This window comes from Amborella trichopoda, chromosome 2, assembly GCF_054954075.1.
Source record: "Amborella trichopoda isolate Santa Cruz 75 chromosome 2, AtrichopodaSantaCruz75HAP2 v2.0, whole genome shotgun sequence".
Taxonomy (NCBI): Eukaryota; Viridiplantae; Streptophyta; class Magnoliopsida; order Amborellales; family Amborellaceae; genus Amborella; species Amborella trichopoda.
Window position 1 is genome coordinate 19,499,811 of NC_142337.1, and position 21,177 is coordinate 19,520,987.

Consider the following 21,177-nt stretch of genomic DNA (forward strand, 5'->3'; position numbering starts at 1 on the left):
AATCGCTGCAACTGGATGGACCTATGATTGAAGAGAAGTAAAACATTTAGCCCATAGCATTAGTGACAACAGTTTCTTACCGTGTATGCTTAATGGGACATGGAACACTACATGACCAAATACCGTGTACTTCAAGACACAGTTGGCAGGGCATATGTCCAAAACATAATACAAAAAATCATTAGATCAAAAGCCACACCAAGATACAAGTCTGGTCTCTTCAAGAAACAATTCTGCAATAGAATTATCTATGTTCAGCAGAACAGGATGCTGAAGCATGGAGCTCTATTATTCTCCATTCCTGATTTCTCAGATGTGAACACATAAACCAAACGAGATCTACAGCGAGAATCAGAAGAGATTTTTTGCTTACAAAAAAAACAAGGATACATACATATCTAATTAAAGGCTGAAGAAACCTTTTACAGAAATATCTCCGTCATAGTTAACTTCAATTTTGTTTTAAATGAGAAAACTCAGCAGTACAGGTTTAAAGATGGTAACGATGTTGCAGGCCACTCAAACACCTTTACTGCTGCCAAACTAATAAAACAATTGCTAGACTAATTTGAAACACAATGAACTTTAAGTATCATGTAGACAATGGTAATAAACTTGGGCAAAACAGATTTTGTGGCAATTTCATCAATACGACAAACAAGACCTCATCCAAGTATATAATTCTGCATTGCAACTGATTACAATGTATAATGTATCCCATTTAATCCACTACTTGCAGTACTAGCCATCTTCAGAACAAATACAGGTTTACTTCTGGTATTCCTTAGCTTCTCAGGCCAATACTGACTCACCGATACTATCAAATATTTATCAACACTAGCGTATCAAAGCAAATACAGATTGTATAAACCAAAAGTTTAGGAACAAAGGATCAAGACACACAGGAAAAAAAAAACCAGGAAAGGGCGCAAAGTTTCGTTTAAAATCCTTGATGCCTCTTCTCAAACAATCAATCAGACACAGATTTATGTGTGGAAAGAGTACTCAGAAACATTCAGAACCATTCATACCTCAGTCCCCCTCATGTGCATTATTTGTAGTTCTTTAAAATTCCTGCATAAGAAATTTACAAAAAATATGCCAAATATCCTAACACAATGCTTAAAGCTCACAATGCCAATCATTGAGTATGGGGGGGCACAACCATTAAAACATGGTTACACCTATATGAATAATTACACTGGTGAAACTGAAAAAGAAAGAAATATATCCATTGCTAAAATTTTGTATAGCTGTCATCGTGAGGAGATAAAAAATATATAACATTTCGGGAAGCTGATGATCCCACACAAGTCACATAGGTGCATTGTTCCCACAAAGAATGCAGATTTTATAAGTTCTAAACTACAGAATTAACTCACGGATAACATGGAGAAAGAATCTTCAAACTTTTGAATAGACATCTTTGGCTTGACAAATAGGCTTATGAAGGTTATGCATTCCTATCTTTTGGTAACATGTTAAAAGGCAATACAACTCGAGTTAATCACGATTTATTGATTTAAAGAATGAGGTATTAATCCTTATATGAGCAAAGCATTAAAGTCAAGATAGTGTAGGATAGCCATATGCCATCCAACATCTTGGTGCACGTGCAGTGTCCAAATGAGAAGCCTTGAGGGAATGAGCTAATGACAGTAGTAGATACAATCACAAACCAGAAAACTAAATACAATCTCATAAATGGAAAAAAAAAAAGATATAACTTGATGGCAAGCCATGAAAATCGAACCTAGAAAAGCTTGGAAATGAGGAAAAGATGTTCCCGCTCCCCAAAGTCCGAGTCGTACCATGTACCCCATATTGCGAGGCTCTGACGCTCCGGTCGCAGAGCAGTAAACCACACGAGCTTGTGGTAACCGGTCCTTTCAAAGTAAATTAAAAAATAAAATATTAGATGTGAAAAGAGAAAAGAAATATCTCAAATATTTGAAGATACAATAAGAACCTCAATGAAACTGATATAGATGCTAGAAACTGCATGTTTCATACAAACCACATTTGAGAAAATTCCAAACCAGCAATCAACATACCCTGAACATCACATGAAATCAATAGAAAAACATTTGACACAGGACATCAATGTGTCGAGCTTGGAAAACTGGAAAAACGATGGAGGACTTCAAAGAAAATACACATAGATCTTCAAGAAGGTAGCAGAAAACATTCTGAGTTGATTGAAGGTAGTATTTTGTGGCTGATGCATGATAAAAGATGTGGTGCATAAAATTACTAGATAATATCTACACTTTACAGAGAAACATACAAACATATGTATCGCCTGGCTGCTGCACCAAAGACATGAGTGTTATGTATAACATATACAAAACAATTAAATTACACAAGATAGGGTTTTTTAAATAGACAAAAACATCAATTCGCATTTGAAAGCAACTGCAGCCATGTAATGAAAAAAACCACTTTACAACTATAAACAAACCAAACAAAGAAGGAACACCAACCACCACCAAACTATGGAAACAAAGAAACAAGTAATATTGGAAAACAGTTTATAGTTAAAAAAAAACAAAGGGGAGTGGAGCTCAAAAATGGTATCTAATATCCAATTCAATGTCTGAGAAAGTTTGAGAAGAAGAAACCAACCAAAGAATATGCTATGAAGTTTTTTTGGAAAGGACTGATCTCCAAAAACAACAAAAGAGGTTTGATTTTCTTAGAGCTAATAAAATGAGCTCCACAAGCATTTATAGAGGGCTTATCTAATCCCTCCACCCACCCAAAGATATCCCCAGTGGAAACTTAAATTCATGGTTTGTATCAGGAGCCCTAATCAATAAATTCCTAACCCATTTTTTTTGGGGCGACACCAATTGAAGCATTATGACATAAGGTGAACTAGATAAACCTTTGATAACACAACCACCAAAACTCAACTTATATCCATTCCAAAGCATGAAATAGAAAAGCATGCATTTAGTAAGGTAAAACATGTAATACACTGTAAGAAAAACAAAAATGGCTGGAAGATAAATCCAATTATTTAGTTGCAACCTGAATTTCAAGAACTGCTTCACCAGTTCGAGTTGCTTGTCCTCCAGTCTCAGGAATCAGATTTTTGGCTTTGTGGCACTGTAGAGCAAATGATGAGCATTTAAGGACAAGATTGCAAATCCATACTTGAAGTACAATTTACATCAACACATTTTCCTAAATAATCAAGCAGGAAAATCAATGAAACACAAATGGTTAAAAATCTTAGTACGTCTTAATTGTTTAAACAAACAAAAACTAGAATGAAACATATACATTAGTAAGGGTACCTCATCAAAAACCAGAAGTCCATCAAATTCTGGACCGCACCATTGTATTAATTGCTGCAGACGAGAACGACCCCTTTCAGAAGACGCTATTAGGCTACTGTACGTGGAGAATATAACTCCCTGCTTGATGCCAACTGACTTCGACTCGAGCTTCGAGTATGGCAGCTTGTTTAAGGCATGTACTGCAAAAAACCATTCTTATGAATCATATAACAATATAGACACAGATTTATATAAAATACATAAAACATACATGCATAAATACATCAGTGCACTGGAATGAAAATGATTCGCATCACACAAAACTCCACAGAGTAAAATAAGTGCTACATGGAAAATAAGGTTAGAACCCTAATATTTAAAGAGAAAATATAAAAGGAAAAATAAAACCATTGGAAATTTTCAACCCTCTAAATTTCGTAATTATATTGGGTAAGATCCACCTAGAAAGTTGGGTACCATAACTATGGAGTATTTGATAACAGGTAAAGCCTCAAGGCTCCTCCCATACCTATCAGGGATGATACCCATAGTCTCTCCTTTCAACAAAACAAAATTGGTCATTGTCTTATCATTGGTATCTAAAGAATTATTGTTAGGAAACTTATCAAAATGCACCTAAGAGATGAACTATTTAACAAATTACCCATTTCTCTTGATTTAATTTCAAAATCCCATAAAAAAACACTTGATCATGAGTTCGAATAGTTGAAAAAAGGTAAACTACTAAATAATTGATAGGTATATTTTGGTAAATTTCCCATTATTGTTTCGTACAACAATGTGGTGCTCAAGAACAACATTGATTTTCACATTGTGAGATGTTTGAAGGAAACCCAAAAGAATTCCATTTTTCATCATGAAAGTTTGAAGGAAACCCAAAAAAATACCTACATAATCAGGTTAGTAATATATTCGCTCTACTCCAATGCAGGTCGAAGGCTGCTAACCCAATAGGCCAGTGGGCGAAACGAGGAGAGGGCCTGACAGTCATACCACCGCAATCGAAAAAGCGTGTTATCTTCGCCCTTAAGATAACACACACCGTAGGCCATAGCCGGCCCAACCGAGGATAAGACAAACTTGACTTACAAAAAAATGCTAGTGATCATATACCAGCATTCCCCATCTAAAATGCAAGATACAATCGTACTTCATGGAAGATAAGAGTGTCAGATGTTATAGAGGAACTTCCATCACACTATGGCAGCTGGGAGAATAAGATGCAAATCTAAAAAAGTATGGAGATGAACACATGGGGTAAGCCATGTGTTATAGATGGAGTATACATTAGAATTGACAAATTTGCATAAGGTTTATACAAGTTCAAAAGGAATATGAGATTGCAAGGAATACACCACAATTTCATGGGATAGAGATTATTATATCTATTGATGACTATGTTTTGTTATGCTAAGGCCACGTTTGATAATAGGAACAACCAACTCCAAAAGCTAGAAGTTCTAGCTTTGCTATAGCACTTCCTTGTTTCTTAATAGTAAGTGCTACAGGAAACTGGCTTCATGAAGTCTTCAGGTTCATAATATAGTTACTGGAATCGTGTACCGAGGTCGCGATTCTAACTCGAAATCGCGATTCTACATTTCCCATGATGAATTATGATTCTTGAAAGATAGGAATCACAATTCAAATTTCTCGAATCACATTCCAAATATTTTTTTCAAATCCCGATTCCTGGAAACTAGGAATCTAAATTCCATCTCAACAAACTTACGATTTATAGGTGCATTAGACTAGGATTCAACGTCCATGAAACCTTAATCCAATTTTTCAAAATAGTTAACCAATGCGTTTTGGAAGTTAGATCTACAACAGCAAAACCCAAAGTTCATAGAAGCACCAAACAATGTTTTGATCAACATGGAGTCGAAGTTCTACTAACACAGAATCAAGATTCAAATGCAAATTGCTAGGTTTATAGATTCATTAGCAAAGTAGACAGCATCAGCTTTTGCAGGTACGTGTAAACTAGAATCTTCAACTTTCAACTTGAGCCTTGTGGGTATCAATGATAAGTACTTAACCAGTTCATCAACCTCCTCACAAAATTATAAATTGTTTCTCACTTCTGATAGACCCTAATGTTGAAAGGGTTTCTCAATAAAGCATTGAAGCGAATGGCTCTCTAGGAGCTCGAGGTCTACATCATAGAGACTCAGTTTCAAGTTAGAAGAAGCATATATTTCTTTCATCGTCAAAGGATGCATGAAAAACATATAAACATATTGGAAATTACCCAATAGGTGATTTGCATTGTACGGACGACGATTCGGACTATAGGAGTCATTTGAAACCCACGATTCTGATTCCTGAAACAATTCAAAATCACAGGTGTTCCAACAACCATAGTTCACAATAAATTGGAACCTACATCTTCAATCCACTCATATGGAAGTTCGCATATCCTTTCTTCTTAAGTTCTCCTTTGGCCTTTTTTCCACTTCCCAAGTCCTCTCTCTCTCTCTCTCTCTCTCTCTCTCTCTCTCTCTCTCTCTCCCCCCCCTTGCTCTTAACCATCCCCTCTCACTAGCCCTCTCTCTTTAGTTGAGTGCATTCTCTAAGTCCTTTCTCTTTCTATATATGCTCATTCTCTCTCTAATATATTTCCCCCTCATTTCTCTCTCTAACAGTGACATTTCCCTCTCCAACTCTCTCTAACCAATATTCAAAAAGGCGGATGCAGCCGCTCAAGCAGCCGTAAGGAAGGGGGTTGGGGTGGGGCCCATATGTTTTTTATGTGTGTGGTTTGTGAATGTGCGTGTATATGTTTAGTGTATGTATGTGCATGTGCACGTATGTGTGTGTCTGAGGTCTCGCATGAATTTCTTAAAGATCATCTTCTTATTTTCTTTTTCTTTTTTTCTTTCGGATCTGTATTTGTGAGAGAGAGGTCTCGAACACTTGGAGGATATGTTGTGTTAGAGACAGAGACCGCGCATCGAACACTTGGAGATCATCTTCTTCTTCTTTTTTTGATAAACGTTAACATTTGTATTGCTATAAAGAGATGGAGTACAGTTTTGGGCTAATCCGAGAGTACCCACTAGACAGGACTCTCGGTAAAAAATAGGTCAACAAACCCTGTACAAAAAATGGGCTTATAAGGTTGCCTCCTTACAATGGGTTTACAATGAGTTTACAAAAAATGGGCTTATATGGTTGCCCATTTTCTTCTTACATGTAACGAGGGAGTATATGGGTCCATGTGTATTTTGATGGGTCATCTTCTTCTTACATGTAAAGAGGGAGCATATGGGTCCATGTGTATCTTGGTGGGTCTATGTGTGTGTATCTTGGTGGGTCTATGTGTGTGTATGAGAGGGAAAGAGAGGTCGCAGCTCGAACACTTGGAATCCATCTTCTTCTTCTTGTTCTTCTTCTTCTTCTTCTTCTTCTTATGTAGAGAGACCACATGGACCCGAGAGTGAGAGAGAGAGAAGGGCAATATAAGTTCTTAATTTTGTTTGAGTGGATTTGAATTTCTTTGTTTGTTTTTACGAGGGATGGCACTAGGAGGGTGCCCAGACCACTTAGGCGCTTGCCTTGAGCCCGCCTAGGCGGTCAAGGCGCCTAGGCACGCCCGCCCAGACCCCACTGCCTAGGCTACACCTAGGTGGTTTGTCAGCCATGCTGCCTAGGCGGCCAGGCAGCCGACTTTTTCTTCACTGTCTCTAACCATGCCCTTTCTCTCTAGTCATGCCTTTTCAGTCACTCAAAATCCTCACTTTAACCATGCTTTTTCTCTCTCTTGCTCTCTAAGTCCTTTCTCTCTAACCATGCCCTTTATTCACTAACTTCTGTCTCTAACAATGTTGTTTCTCTCTATAACTTCTCTTTCTAATTTCTATCCTTTCTCCCAAAGTCCGCTCGCTCTCTAATTGTGCTCTTTCTCTAACTCCTTTCTCTCTATCTCATTTCTCTCTCTAATCATGTTATTTTTTCTCTACAAGTCCACTCTCTCTAACTGTTCTCTTTGCCGCTCTAACTCCTTCCTCTCTTTAAATGTGTTCTCTCTCTAACCATGTCTTTTTCCCCTCTCTCTCTCTCTCTCTCTCTCTCTCTCTCTCTCTCTCTCTCTCTCTCTCTCTCTCTCTCTCTCGCTCTTTAGATCATTGTGAAGCATGTTCTCTATATGTAAGAACTCCCAGGCATGTTAATAAATAAGCACTCCAAACTTTATGGCATGTTTGTTTGGCAACAAAGATGTTTGCGAAAGCAGTCTCTTTCACCAACTCTGAAAGTCAGGACTTCCATAAGGTAGCATGAAAGTCATGCTTCTCAAAACTAAGGTAATTTAATGTTGTTTCGAAAGATGCTAAAAGCTGCAGCTTTCAAAAACGGCATCGCACTGCCCACGTAAAAAGGCAAGAAGTGCCACAGTTATGAAGTCGTATCTTGTGGAAGTCACGCTACCACGAACACGCTCTTAGATATCAACGATTCCAGCTTCCACAAGCAACTAAAACTTCTCGGTACCAGGAAATCCCTAGCTTGCAGTTACCAAACGTGTCCTAAAAGCATGATGTTTTGTTTCTTTCTATCGACTTCAAAACCGAACTTAGATATCATATTTAAACTTAGATATCTGCTTCAAAAGTGCACTGAATTGCTACAGTTGTGGAAGCAATGGTTTCTGGAACTTGCGCTCCCGCAAAACAAACATGCTCTTAGATATCAAGAATTCCAAGCTCCAGAGAACTAGAACGTCCAAGTTCAAGGGAATCCCAACTTCCAATGACCAAATGTACCCTACAAGAAAGATGTTTTGTTTCTTTCACAAGTGTTTGATCAAAATCTCACCAAATAATCCTTTTTTTTTGGGGTAAGTCAGTGGGGGAAGAGGTCTCCTACCCGTTTTTTCATTAATAAAAGAGCAGAGAAAAACAATTAAGGTACAACCCTATGGTAGGGCAATTGAGCCAGATCATATAATAAAAGAAAGGAAAGAAAATCTGGTGGTCTATGGCACCAGACAATAGCACCAGGGCCAACAGCTGCCCTCTTATCTAGGGCATCAGCAACCATGTTAGCCTGACGAAAGACATGTGTAATGGACCATTGATGAGAGGACAATCTGGTGCAGCAATTGTCTACAATCATCTTTAGCTCCATGGAGCATTGCATCGATTCTGAATGACAATCATGAGCAGGGCCGAATCACTTTCAATCTGAATTGGAAAGCAATTACTTTGAATAACGAATTGAAATCCTTCCTCAAATGCCAAGAATTCTGCATGATTTTTAGAAGTAAAACCAAAATGCTTTGCGAAAGCAGTAATAAAACCGCTCACACTGTTCCTGATAATTCCACCACCACTTGCTGAACTTGGATTTCTCAAGGAAGGACCATCGATATTGAGTTTATAATTATGAGTCCCTGGAGGAGACCACGCAACCAGAGTAGAGGATTCAACCCTCTACTGCTGCCAAATTATCTGAAGGTTGTCAATGATGGCCTTTTCTGATAAATGAAAAGACCATTTCTTAACTTCTGCTAGTGCCTGAACATGTAGGGTAATCCTTTTCACAACAAGTTCTCTCCTGGTGGGTCTTGACTCAAAAACTCTTCTGTTGCGCTCTTCCCATAGAAACCAAATAGCCGTAAAAAACATGGATGCCTAAATAATGAGAAGCCCATGTGATTTAAACCTGAAAAGTAACCACCACCGAAGTAAATCAAGGATAGAGTTACCGAGGACAACCCTTTTTCCACATCTCCAGGCGAGTGATTTCCATACACCTTGCGCAAAGGTACATTGGAATAATAGATGAAATAAATTGTCGTAATGGTTACTACAAAAGGGACATAAAGAGTCCAGTTGTATGCCTTGCTGCTATAATAGGAAGAAAGTGGGCAATCGGTTATGCAAGGCCAGCCATGAGAACCATTTCGCCCTTGGGTGGCATTTGGAGGACCAAAGTGCACAGAAAATACGCTGTGATGACCCTTGATGCCTAATAAAATCCCATGCCCTTTTAATATAGAATGATCCATCAGTAGAATGAATCCAGATCAATGAATCCTTCTTGGGCTGTATAAGGAGAGTATAGTTCTCCACCTCTCTCCATATATTCCGCAAAAAACCAGATGTGGGATATGGCAGAACCCAAGTTTGAGGTACTCCTCTGATGAAGTCTGAAACCCTACTCCCTACTGCAGTCCCCAAATATTCTTGAATGTTTATCATCGTGAGAGTCTAAAAATGCCTGACCTGCTAGCCATGGGTCCATCCAGAAATTCACCATCTAACCATTACCAATATTCCACTGTACCTTGCCTCTCAAGCGAAATAATCCAAGCAAAATCCCCTTCCATGCATGAGAACATCCTCTTCTGTCTTCAGCCTCCCAAATGGAGGAATTCCTAAAAAATCGATGTTTGAAGAACCGTGCCAACAACGACGAGGGATTTTCCAAAATTCTCCATGCTAACTTCATCATTCCTAAGACATTGAAATCCACCATATCCCTTATCCCAAGACCTCCTTCAGCCATGGGGAGGCACACTGTTTTCCATTTTATGAGATAGATAACATTTTTTTTCCTGCTTCACCGGCCCATAAGAAGTTTCTTTGTAGCCCCTCTATCATATTACATGTTTTCTTAGGGAGAATTAAGGATTAACAACCAAAACACCGATGAAGCCCCCAATACAAACTTAAGCAACTGAAGTCGACCAGCATATGAGAGGCATAGAGACTGCTAAGACCCAATCTTACCGAACACCTTACCCACCAGACAATGACAATAATTGTGCCTCAGATGTCCACGAAATAATGGTAGGCCCAAATAGCGGACAGGAAGAAACCCTTCAATAAATTTTAACTCCCTCAAAATTCTTCCCCGTCCTCCCCGTGGTGCACCAAAGAAAAAGGCCTTGCTTTTATATGTGTTAAGAATCTAACCAATACTCCTCGCAAAATTATGAATAAGTTCACACAAAGCAATGGCAGTAGAGATGGATGCCTCCCAAAAAATAAGTACATCATCAACATAGAAAAGATGAGAGACCCCATAGTCACAACCTAAAGGAAACGCCCTGGGAACCGTGCCTTGCAACATAGCACAATCAAGCTTTCTACTAAGAAAATCCATGACCAACAGAAAAGATAAGGAGATAGAAGATTCCCTTGCCTCAAACTTCTCTTACCTTTAAGAAAACCTTTGAGTGATCCATTCCTCATAACAAAGAAGTAATGGAAATACACAAGTGAACCCAAGAAACAAATAAATCAGGAAAACCCAAAGTATGCATCCTGCCCACTATAAAATCCCAGGGCACTCTATCATATGCATTGCTCAAATCGATCTGCAGAACACATTTTAGGCCGAACTGAGTTCCTATGGCAAAGACACATAAGTTCGTTTGCCATGAGATTAATATCGGTAATAAGCCTACCTTTAAAAAATGCAGCCTACCTAGGGTCGATAAAATCTGCAAGAACAACTCGAAATGCATGTAGCACAAGTACATGCAACATAAGAACAATATCAGGTAATAGTATGGAGTTAGTGGATACAATGAGGCGAATGAGAGTTAATATAGCTTGTTTACGGTAAACTAAGTGGAAAGGGCAAAAGCAACTGAAAGTGATGGATACAAACATTTTTATATAGGAAAGGATAACACTAGAAATGGCACTGGTCTAATGGTAAACAAAGATTATAAAGGATAAAGCAGTAGAGATGTTAAGAGAGTAGGTAATAGGCTCTTATTAATTAAAATTGTGTTAGGAGAGGAAATAATTAATACAATTAGTGTGTAGGCAGCACAAGCAGGATTCGATGATAGAATTAAAAGACAATTATGGGAGGCATGGATGGACTGGTCCAAGGAATACCAAACAGAAAGAAGATATTTGTAGGGAGGGAACTTAAATGGTCATGCCGAAAAAAATAACAAAAGGTACATGGAGGATATGAATTTGAGGAAAGAAATGAGATGGGTGATGCTATTTATGATTTTACTATATTTTACGATCTAACAATAGCAAGCACCTACTTTAAAAAGCGAGATGAATATTTGAAAATTATAAAAGTGGAACACACAAAGCTAATGTACATTTTTCTAGTTAACAAGACAGAACGATCATCATGCAAAGACTGTAAGGTTATCCCAGAAGAGAATTTGACCATGCAAGGTAGGCTCATAGTTATGAATGTTTACAATAAGAGATGGAAGAGAGCGAGTAACATTAATGGTATCCAGAACTTAAAAAGAGAGGTAATAGACTTATTTAGGAATAAATTTACTAAAAAAGAAAATAGAGTTCTGAGGACGAATTTAATGTTAAACGAAATAAGTTGACTTATTGTATTAAGAAAAGTGGCAAAACTTTGAAACTGTGGGAGAGAGTGAATGAGCAATGACTAAGACATGAACAAGTGTATCAAAAAATCAGTTCGGACTTATGCCAAGGAGATCAACCATCGAGGCTATTTTCCTACATTGATTGAGAAGTTTAGGGAGAAGAGTAAGGTCCTCTAAATGGTCTTCATTGATTTAGAGAAAGCTTACGATAGCGTACCTAGAGGGATAACTTGGAAGGTGCCGGAAACAAAAGGAGTCTCAAGAGGACATATTGACATTATTAGGGATATTTTCGAGGAGCACTAACTATGTGAGGACAACTAGTGGTGAGACAAGTGAATTTTCAATGATAAAAGGCCCACATCAAGGGCCAATGGTGAGCTCGTATCTCTTTCCTTTAGCTACGGACGAGTTAATTAGGTACCCACAAAATGAGGTTCTGTGATGCATATTCTTAGTGGATAACATAGTCAAAAGGATGTTGTAGAATCTAAGGGTTTTAAAATTAGCCGGACTAAGAAAGAATATATGAAAATGCAATTTTAATAATAATAGAAGCAGAATAGCCTGGTCTACTTCATGCCCCTTTACCGGATGTCTGCACAGGTGGTTAACCGCATAGAATAGCTTATGTGGAATTTCTTGTGGTCAGGACAAGCAGAAAAGATCAAATTTCAACTAGTAGCATGGAAAAATATTTGTCTACCAAGAAAGCAGGGGGGTTTAGGGATTCGGGTCCTTAGGAAACACAATACGACACTCCTAGGCAAATGGTGGTGATGCCTAGCCTCTCAGCCAAACTCTCTTTGGGCTCAGGTTTTACGGTTTATATACAGGATCCCGGAAGGAACCTGGGTGCCAAAAAGGATCCAGAGGCATAGAGCTTCAGGAGCTAGGAAATCCTTTGCCACTTCTCTTTCACAGTTCAGAAGATTCATAAGATTTCACTCTAAAGAAGGAGATAGGGTGAGTTTCTGGTCAGATTTATGGCTAGGAAACTCTCCACTGCATCATGCCTTCCCAACCCTATATTCTCTTGCCTCTAACAAAAACTCCTCTATTGCCAAGGAAATGTTACTTTTAGGAGGCCGAAGAATCTAGAACCCATCATTTCAAAGAAACCTTACAAAAGAGGAAACCAATCAATTCCAACTACTCTCGAATGCTCTATTCTCACTCTTTATTCCAACATGGGAGAGACATAATAGTTTGGCCTCTTTCCCCCTCAAGTCTCTTCACGATAGTCTCTTTTTATAAGAGTCTCACTCAGCCCCCCACTTATCCTCTCAATCCCACCTCAGTTTTGGCAAAAGTATGGTCAACCATCGCCCCACCTAAGATTCAAACCTTCAATTGGATTGCCTGTTACCAATGAGTACTCACAGTGGACCACCTACAAAAAAGAGGGATCTCGATCCCTAGTAGATGTGCTATGTGCCTATGCGAAGAAGAATCCAACCCACACCTCTTTATTCATTGCGACTTTACCCACAAGCTATGGAGCCAAGCGTTGCAACTCTTCGGTATTCATTGGGTCACACCCCACACTGTCAGGGGCCTGATATCTTATGAATTGGAGTCACATTGGCCATTGGCTGGAAGAACTTTATGGACAATAAGGGTAGAAAAGAATAACAGAATTTGTGATGGACTTAAAATCCACCTACCAGCTCTATTACACAGGGTAGTTTCGCTGGCCTCCTTTTGGCCGCTAATCACAAGGTCTTCTCAGGAGTATCAAGGAACTTTTTCCTTTACCAATGGAAAAATATCCTCAACCACAGGCCACCAAAAGTTTAAAGAGCTAACAATTGGCAACCACTACCAAGAGGTAGCATCCTCCTTACCTATTCTGAGTATCTTGGCAGCAATGATTCTTAATACGAAGAAGCTATGGCTCTCTTATTGGGTCTCAAAACGTTCAACCCATCTTGGGGCACACCTGATTGTGGAAGGAGATTCTTAAAACACTCTGGAAGGAGATTCTTCAAACACTCTTTCATGGGCAAGTGGTCTGACCTCTCCCCCATGGCAACTAACTACAATTTTTTATGAAATTACTCACATTTGCAGGGATATGAATGTCTCCTGGAAGCATACATGGAGGACATCCAACGAGCTCGCAGATCTCATGGCAAAGGAGGGAGCTAGATTCCAAGTGGAAGAACAGGCCAGGTCATACTCCTTTTTTGTTCAGGACCACAGCCGCACTACGTAGCCTCCCTCGACGAGGGCACTCCTAAGCGTTAATCATATTTTTTCAAAAACCATTGTAAATCATTGTATCTGGGTGGGACTTAATAAGCTATTTTTGTACATGAGTGACTGATATATTTCTTACCAAAAACCACTCTTAGTAGGTGCTCTCGGTCTCTCCCACTTCTATAATTATTACTGTCTTAGCAATACAATGTTAACAGTTCTCAAGAAAATAATAATAATAGAAGCAGAAACAACAAATTAGTTAATAATGATGGCCAAAAAGTACCTATAAGCGATTATTTTTAATATATTGGGTCGATAATCCATGAGAAAGGAGATATAGGAAGACGTTGCTCATAAATTTTGAGTTGGATGGAATCGATGGATGAAGTAGAAATGTGGCTCTGGAGTCTTATGTAATTGTCGCATTACCAATAAAACTGAAAGCAAGTTCTACAAGACTGTTGTAAGACAAACCATGCTTTATGGGACGCAATGTTAGAGTGTCAAGAAACAATATATTCCATAGAATGAGAGCAGATGAGATGAGGATGTTGAGATGGATGAATGGCAAGACAAAGAATGGTAGAATTCATAATGAAAACATCAGAGAAAACTTAGGGGTAGCTCCAATAGGTGATAAAATGAAGGAAAGTCGACTTAGGTGGTAAGGTCATGTGCAGCTTCACCCTAGAACACAGGTTAAGAGGGGTGATTTGGTTCAAGTGAAGGGTTCTAAAAGGCAAAGGGAAGGCCAAAAAGGACATGGATTGCAGTAGTGAAAAAAGATATAGTGACTTATGGTTTAACTAAGAGCATAACCCTTGATAGAGCAGAATAGCGCAATAGGATTTATGTAGCTGACCCCAAATAGTTGGTATAAGGCTCAGACAATGATGATGCACCACAAATACTACATATGTTACAATGTTTACAAACAACAATTCATTGTGCACAAATAGTTCCCTTTGCCAATCACTTTAACCAGTTTCATGTAGACAATTGTAGAAGTATGGGTTTAATGGATCAAATAAAATCTTACAGAGAATATTTCCATAGAACAAAAGAACAACAGTAGATTCATGGTTGGAAGAATTGCAAGAATAGTAGAGGGAGAGTAACAAGAGTTAAATCACCATTTTTATGTAATAATTTGCACCACAAGTTTTTTTCATTTTTCCACATCTAATCTTTATTTTCATTTTCTTATAATTATATCTAAATGTTCCTTGTGCTCTTGAAATATGTGAACCAGAGTCCAGATATCAATATAGTTGTCATAAATTATGGTTCCCACTATTCCAAAAATGTGCTTGCTATTCATAATACAAAGAAGCTCATGAACAAACTCTGAAGTCCATCAATCTCAAATAAATATCCACAATAATGCTAATTACTAAAATATTCAATCAAATATTCACAATGCTCTGATTGCCACTCACAAATATGTTCTGAATTCTAAAGATTCTTATGGGTTATCATTGGGAATTCATCTAACACCAACTAACAATGAAATGGCAATTCAGTCAAAATGAAATTGCAATTCCAACCAAAACCAATATTTCAAAATTGGGGTGCGAGTCTCCATAAGACACTCCTACAATTAACCGCAGACACAAGTCCAAGAAAGACAAGTGAAACCAGCCACAGAAACAAGGAAGCAGTTTGCAAAGGTGAAGTAGCACAAGATCAAGTAACTAAAATAACTAGCAGTGACCAACATTATTCAATCAGGCATGCCCCACTAACAAGATTAAAGGATATACTGGAGTACCTTCAACACAAGAGGCACCCACATCATCCAAATCTCTTCGTGCATCAAACTTGAGGTCAGAACCAACGGAGATCCATCTAAGCAAGAAAAATCCCAATGACAAACAAGTTAAAACTTCAAATAATCAACACACGTATATATTTATTATAAATGAAGTGAGAAGGGTGGGCCTTTTAATCACGTATGTATTTAATATAAATGAAGTGAGAAGGGTGGGCCCTTTAATTCTTACGACAAGTGTCATTTTCAATACCAATTTTGTTTTCTTAATTTTCAAGTAATACTATTGTAGTCTTTTTGTCCATCTATCTATTTTTCCTTATAAACCATTATATCTTTATCTTTAAAAAATTAATAGGATATTTAGATTTCAATTTATACTTTTTCTAGAGAAATAAAAAGAAAAAGAGAGAGTACCTGGTATAAAGATGAGCGACAGAGCTTTTAGGACAAGTGTACGGTCAGAGTTACATGGAGAGCTTTTAGGACATACATATGGAGGGGCGTATATATGGATGGAGGTACAAACAATGAGATAAATATGAGAAAGAGAGAGAGAGAGAGAGATTTATCTTTAATTTTTAATCTTTGATCTTTAATAGGTCATTTATATTTTAATCTATGCCTTTTCATAACTAGAGAGATATAGAGGGCACTTGGAGATGAATATGAGAGAGAGCTAGTCGACATATATATCGAAAGAGGCACATGGAGATAAAGATGAGAGAAAAATATGTAAGAGAGCTTTCGAAATAGCCATGAATTTTAACACTATTTTCCGAAGGTCCAAATATATTTATGAATCTAGAAAAAAATATGAAGAAGGCGATCTCTTTTTTCTTGCGACAACTGTCCCTCTTAATACTATTTTTGTCTTCAATTTTAATTAATACTTGTTAGTTATTTTGCATATTTATTTATTTTTTTCTTTATATTGAATGGTCATATCATTATATAATTATATTTCAATTTGTACCTTTTCAAAGCTATAGATTTATAGTGAAAGAGATCATATACTTGGTTATAATGATTAGAAGAGAGAGAACTTTTAGGACATACGGAGAGGCCCGTTGAGAGGTTTTAGGACATATATGGAGAGAGGCACGTTGAGATAAATATGAAAGAGACAGATAAATTTATCTTTAAATTTTAATAGGAAATTATATTTCAATTATACCTTTTCAGAGCTAGAGAGATATAGAGAAAGTGTATTTCAAGATCAAGATGAGAGAGAGCTTGTAGAACACATATATATGGAGAGTCAAGTGGAGATAAAAATAAGAGATAATCACAATCAATGTTGAAAAATACAGATTTGACCGCCTAGGCAGCCAGGGGTGCTGGCCGACTAGACGGGCTTCTAGTTCATTAGGCGGCCTGTTTAGGAAAATTAAGGGTCTAAGCCCCAAGGAAGTTGTCTAGTGGGGTTTGGTTGCCTCAAAATTATCTTAGAAACGATAGTTTTTTAAAAATACTAGTAAAACACATTATCTAAGTCCCTTATACCATATTTCATAAATATATAAAATATGAACTTGCCATTGAATTGCTTAATCTAAAAGTCAAATAAAAATATAAAAAAATATATATAAAAGAGAAAGATGCCCAATAGGCTGTTACCCATTTCCTAAAATCAGCATTCCACAATATCAATTCATTATAGCCAAGTGAAATAAAGAAAAAGAAAAAAAGTCCAACTCCATACTCCCAACATTATATCAGATGTGATCATGATGAACTTAGATTGGTAATTGAGTTTCATCATAACTACCAATAATGCCTCGCTGCCCACCACCAGCGCCACCAAAGCCACCATCTGATGATGACAATGCTATGCCATCATCATCAAAGGGTTTAGGGTCACAATGCCCCCTGAACCCCTTTCCCCCCTCTGTGGGGGGGAAATGACATTTTTTGCCCTCAACGGAGGGCATATTTCCGCCATCTCACTAAAGGGCACTAGGCACTGCCTAGGTGCCCACCTAGAGGCAGCCCCTAGACGCCAAACGCCTAGCCACCCTGCCTAGGCCCTTATGGGGGCAGGAAAGGCCTTTGCCCGCCTAGGCGGCCAGGCAGCCGAATTTTTTAACACTGATCACAATTAAGGAATATTTTCTAAAGATCTAAATATATATAAATTAGAAAATATATGAAGAGATAAAAGCCAAAGGAGACTAAGAGAGATAAAGATACAATGAGAGAAAAATAGCAAGTTTGGATATATAGAGAGTACATGGACACGATGATGAGAAAGAGAGCTTTTAGGGCTTATATATGGAGAAAGGCACATGAAGATACAGATGAGAGATTTATATAAATGGAGATTTAGGAAAAGCGATTCATAAAAAGGGGAGAAATGGAAGGGCCCTATATAAAGGGTGGGATGTGCCTGTATTTCTCTCTCTAGGTTGCATTAAAAATAGGTACATTTTTCGCTATTTTGACTCTTTTTGGCTACATTTGATGCATATTTCAATGAAGTTCAATGGTGGTATGGTTTCTTTGTTAGAAATTTGGATTTGGATTTTTTGGTGATTGCCTTCTAGGTTGCCTCTCTCTTCAACTCTCTTCATATTGATTACTTAGTTATGTGCATATTACTAGAATATCAATCCTACGGTCTAAAATCTTTGGGTCAATAGGTCTTCCTATCTAACCTCAATTTCTACAATTTATATTAAATACATTTTAATATAATCATACCAAATATCGATACAAAATATGCATTGTACAATATACATTATAGCACTATAGAAGTTATTGTTGGACTTTTCAGATAATGAAGACTATATTACATAATACGATTATGATAATAATATTTTAGAGATATTCCTCCAATAACATATTTTGGTATATTATGACGTTTCAAGAATAATTTCATTAATGTTATAATTAATGTTGCTAGTGGTTTATCGTATTATTTTGTATAACATTTCTAGCAATATCTTATGTATAACCTTTTAGTGGGGCCTGCGAAGTGTGTGCATGTTAGTAGTTTATATAATGCTTTTGCACAACAATATGAAAATACATGCTTTTCTGAAACAATAAAAGACAAACTTGATGTCTCAAAGTAATGTTATACACAAGATGCAAATTTCTTTAAGAAATTATTTAGTACATGCATGGGATAACAAAAAGAATATGCTTTCCAATGTGAAACATACAGTGCCTTATGTCTTCCAAGATGCCAATTTTCCCATATGAGCCCGGCAATAGTCCGACCTTTACCTACACCAGCCCCATCACCCATGAAGAATCCTGCTCTCGTATCATTTAAGAGGTGATGAAGATGCCTCTGATATACAAATATTAACATATAAGTATTGAAAACATGATAACAAAGACATTGCATAGAAATGCATAAAGATCATGTAGACAAATTCTTTTTTACAGATCACTATTTTTACTGATTGCACTCTCATTTCAATAGGAGGTCTTCAAAAATATTTCCATCAACCTGACAGGCATAGACTATTGTCTCAATCTGTAAACAGGATAATGCTTTTGATTTCTCGATTTCGTCCTTGAGTCTTAGGTCGTAACTTGGTTCTGGAGGCTGCACTGCTGCCAAGGAAGAAGTTTCCACTACTGCATCTGGATGAGGGCCGCCTATAGATATTTTGGAAGGTCTCTGCAGAAAATGAGAGAAAATAACAATTACAATCATGAGAATCCCACTACCAAAAGGCCCACCCGTTCCCTTACCATCTCCATACATTGCCTTACAACGAGAAAATAAATTTACAACAAACTGGAAGGGGCCAAGTGTTGAAACTTGAGAATCTTACATAGTCAGTAAATGTGTCTCCAACCATCCCACCTTCATCTTCTTCTCTTTCAACATCCACAGCCACCTGAAAGAGGGAAAACCCAAAAGTATCTAATTAATTGGCAAGAAGTTATATTTTTCTCCAATTAACTGTATATAAAATAAAGGTGAATGTGAAGTGTAGCCACACATTCATACCTCATATTAAAATAGCGATCAAAGAAAACCAAATAGCCATAGAATAAAAGGAGACAAAACATTTAACAACAAAAATTTGCAACGTGCCACACTGATACGATAGTCACAAGCAATTAGATGGCACTATAATGTGATCAATGTCATCTTCCCTTTCCTCCCAGTGGAGTCTAGTTCCAAAGGCGTAACTTGACTGAAACTATTGGTTCTCGTACACACTGCCAGTTTTACGGACAAAGGAGCCTGCACCCAGCAGTGACTCGCTAAGATTGAGTTAGCGTCCCATGAAACGCCATTTCGCTTCCAAAGATTTTGAACCACTAATGTCACAACCTATTAACAGTACTCTTATGCCACATCCTACATAAAATTCTTTTTTACAGAATAGAACTTACGTGAGATTCTCGTTTCATCAAATAGCATAATGCAAATATTGGAGCATGTAATTATCGTATAGCACTGTGAAAATCAGCTAAGTTGATAATCAACAGGTACAATCCCAAAGGACTTTCACATTTTAATATGAAATATTCATGATGATGTTAAAGAGGAACTGGGAAATTGCTTAAGATATCCACAAAATGATCAATTCATTCTGATGAACAAGATACCCACAAAATGATCAATTCATTCTTTGATGAACAAGATACCCACAAAATGATGGCATTCAAGAATATTCTAGGAATTGAAAAAGAGAGGGCATGGAATAGTCAGTTTGGCCAGTCCAAGAAGTCATAGAACCCACTTTTGAAGCACCTGTGTAAAGAAGGTTTTAGGGGTGTAAAGAGAATTGGATAAGGTAAGATTGTCGATTCTTCACAAGTTCAATGATATTGGCGAGGTGTCACAACTTGAAATACCTATCCTCACTGAATTTTGGCAGGTCATGTATGATAAAGGAGAACTCCCATATGTGATTTGTGGGTTACAGGGGAATATGCCCAACTAACTGCCTCCAGCGCCACACCTTGATGATCTGCCAGTTTTGTTTATACATCCAGAAAAATCAATAATGCATTTGCATTGCATCTATGAAGACCAATATCGACGACGATATATTAGGGAGTATAGACTCTGGGAATTTTATTTCCACAATAGTGGTGTTTGTCATGTCCTTTCTTCCCTTGTACAAGTGGTTTCTTCCAATGGAACTAAAAAAGGAAAAACTTCGACTGCCTGAATCCTTCTTTCAGTGAGTTCTATAAAATTAGTGAAATGTTACAAATTTTCTATTCTTCTAACATGACATGCATTTGTTTATCAAACGTTAGTTGTCCTTTTCTTTCTTTTCGTCTTTTTTTTTTCCTTTCTTTTTGTCTGTGTGTGTGTGTGTAAATAATGCCTAATGCAAGCTTTTGTGAGACGGGCATCTATTCGCATAACCCAAAAATCCAAGCAACTATAATAAGTTATTGACTTGTCTATTTAGAATGAGGCCAAGCAGGTTTGAGCTCTGAATTGAGCAGCTTGTCTTTACACACCCGAAAATCAATCCTTTGGCAGTAAAGATTTGAAGTGGCCGTTAACTAATCTTATCTTGTGGGATACTTTTAGAGGCCGTATACATATAACCTGAACAATTCAGTGTGAAACATTGATG

The 21,177-nt window shown here is 37.5% G+C and overlaps 1 protein-coding gene across 2 annotated transcripts in view; it reads right to left on the bottom strand.

The window, feature by feature from the left end:
• Positions 1-21,177, bottom strand: part of EMB1135 (RING/FYVE/PHD zinc finger superfamily protein) — a 96,322-nt gene that overhangs the window by 65,129 nt on the left and 10,016 nt on the right. For both annotated transcript variants that reach the window (XR_016049353.1, XM_006855807.4), the window contains exons 2-8: positions 19,402-19,467; positions 19,071-19,244; positions 18,778-18,908; positions 15,611-15,687; positions 3,303-3,484; positions 3,034-3,111; positions 1,754-1,886 (exon numbers count right to left, since the gene is read on the bottom strand). Coding sequence is in view for 1 of the 2 variants with exons in the window: in XM_006855807.4 (XP_006855869.2) it covers positions 1,754-1,886; positions 3,034-3,111; positions 3,303-3,484; positions 15,611-15,687; positions 18,778-18,908; positions 19,071-19,244; positions 19,402-19,467 (841 nt within the window). In the remaining variant the exon portion in view is untranslated. The remainder of the gene's footprint in view (positions 1-1,753; positions 1,887-3,033; positions 3,112-3,302; positions 3,485-15,610; positions 15,688-18,777; positions 18,909-19,070; positions 19,245-19,401; positions 19,468-21,177) is intronic.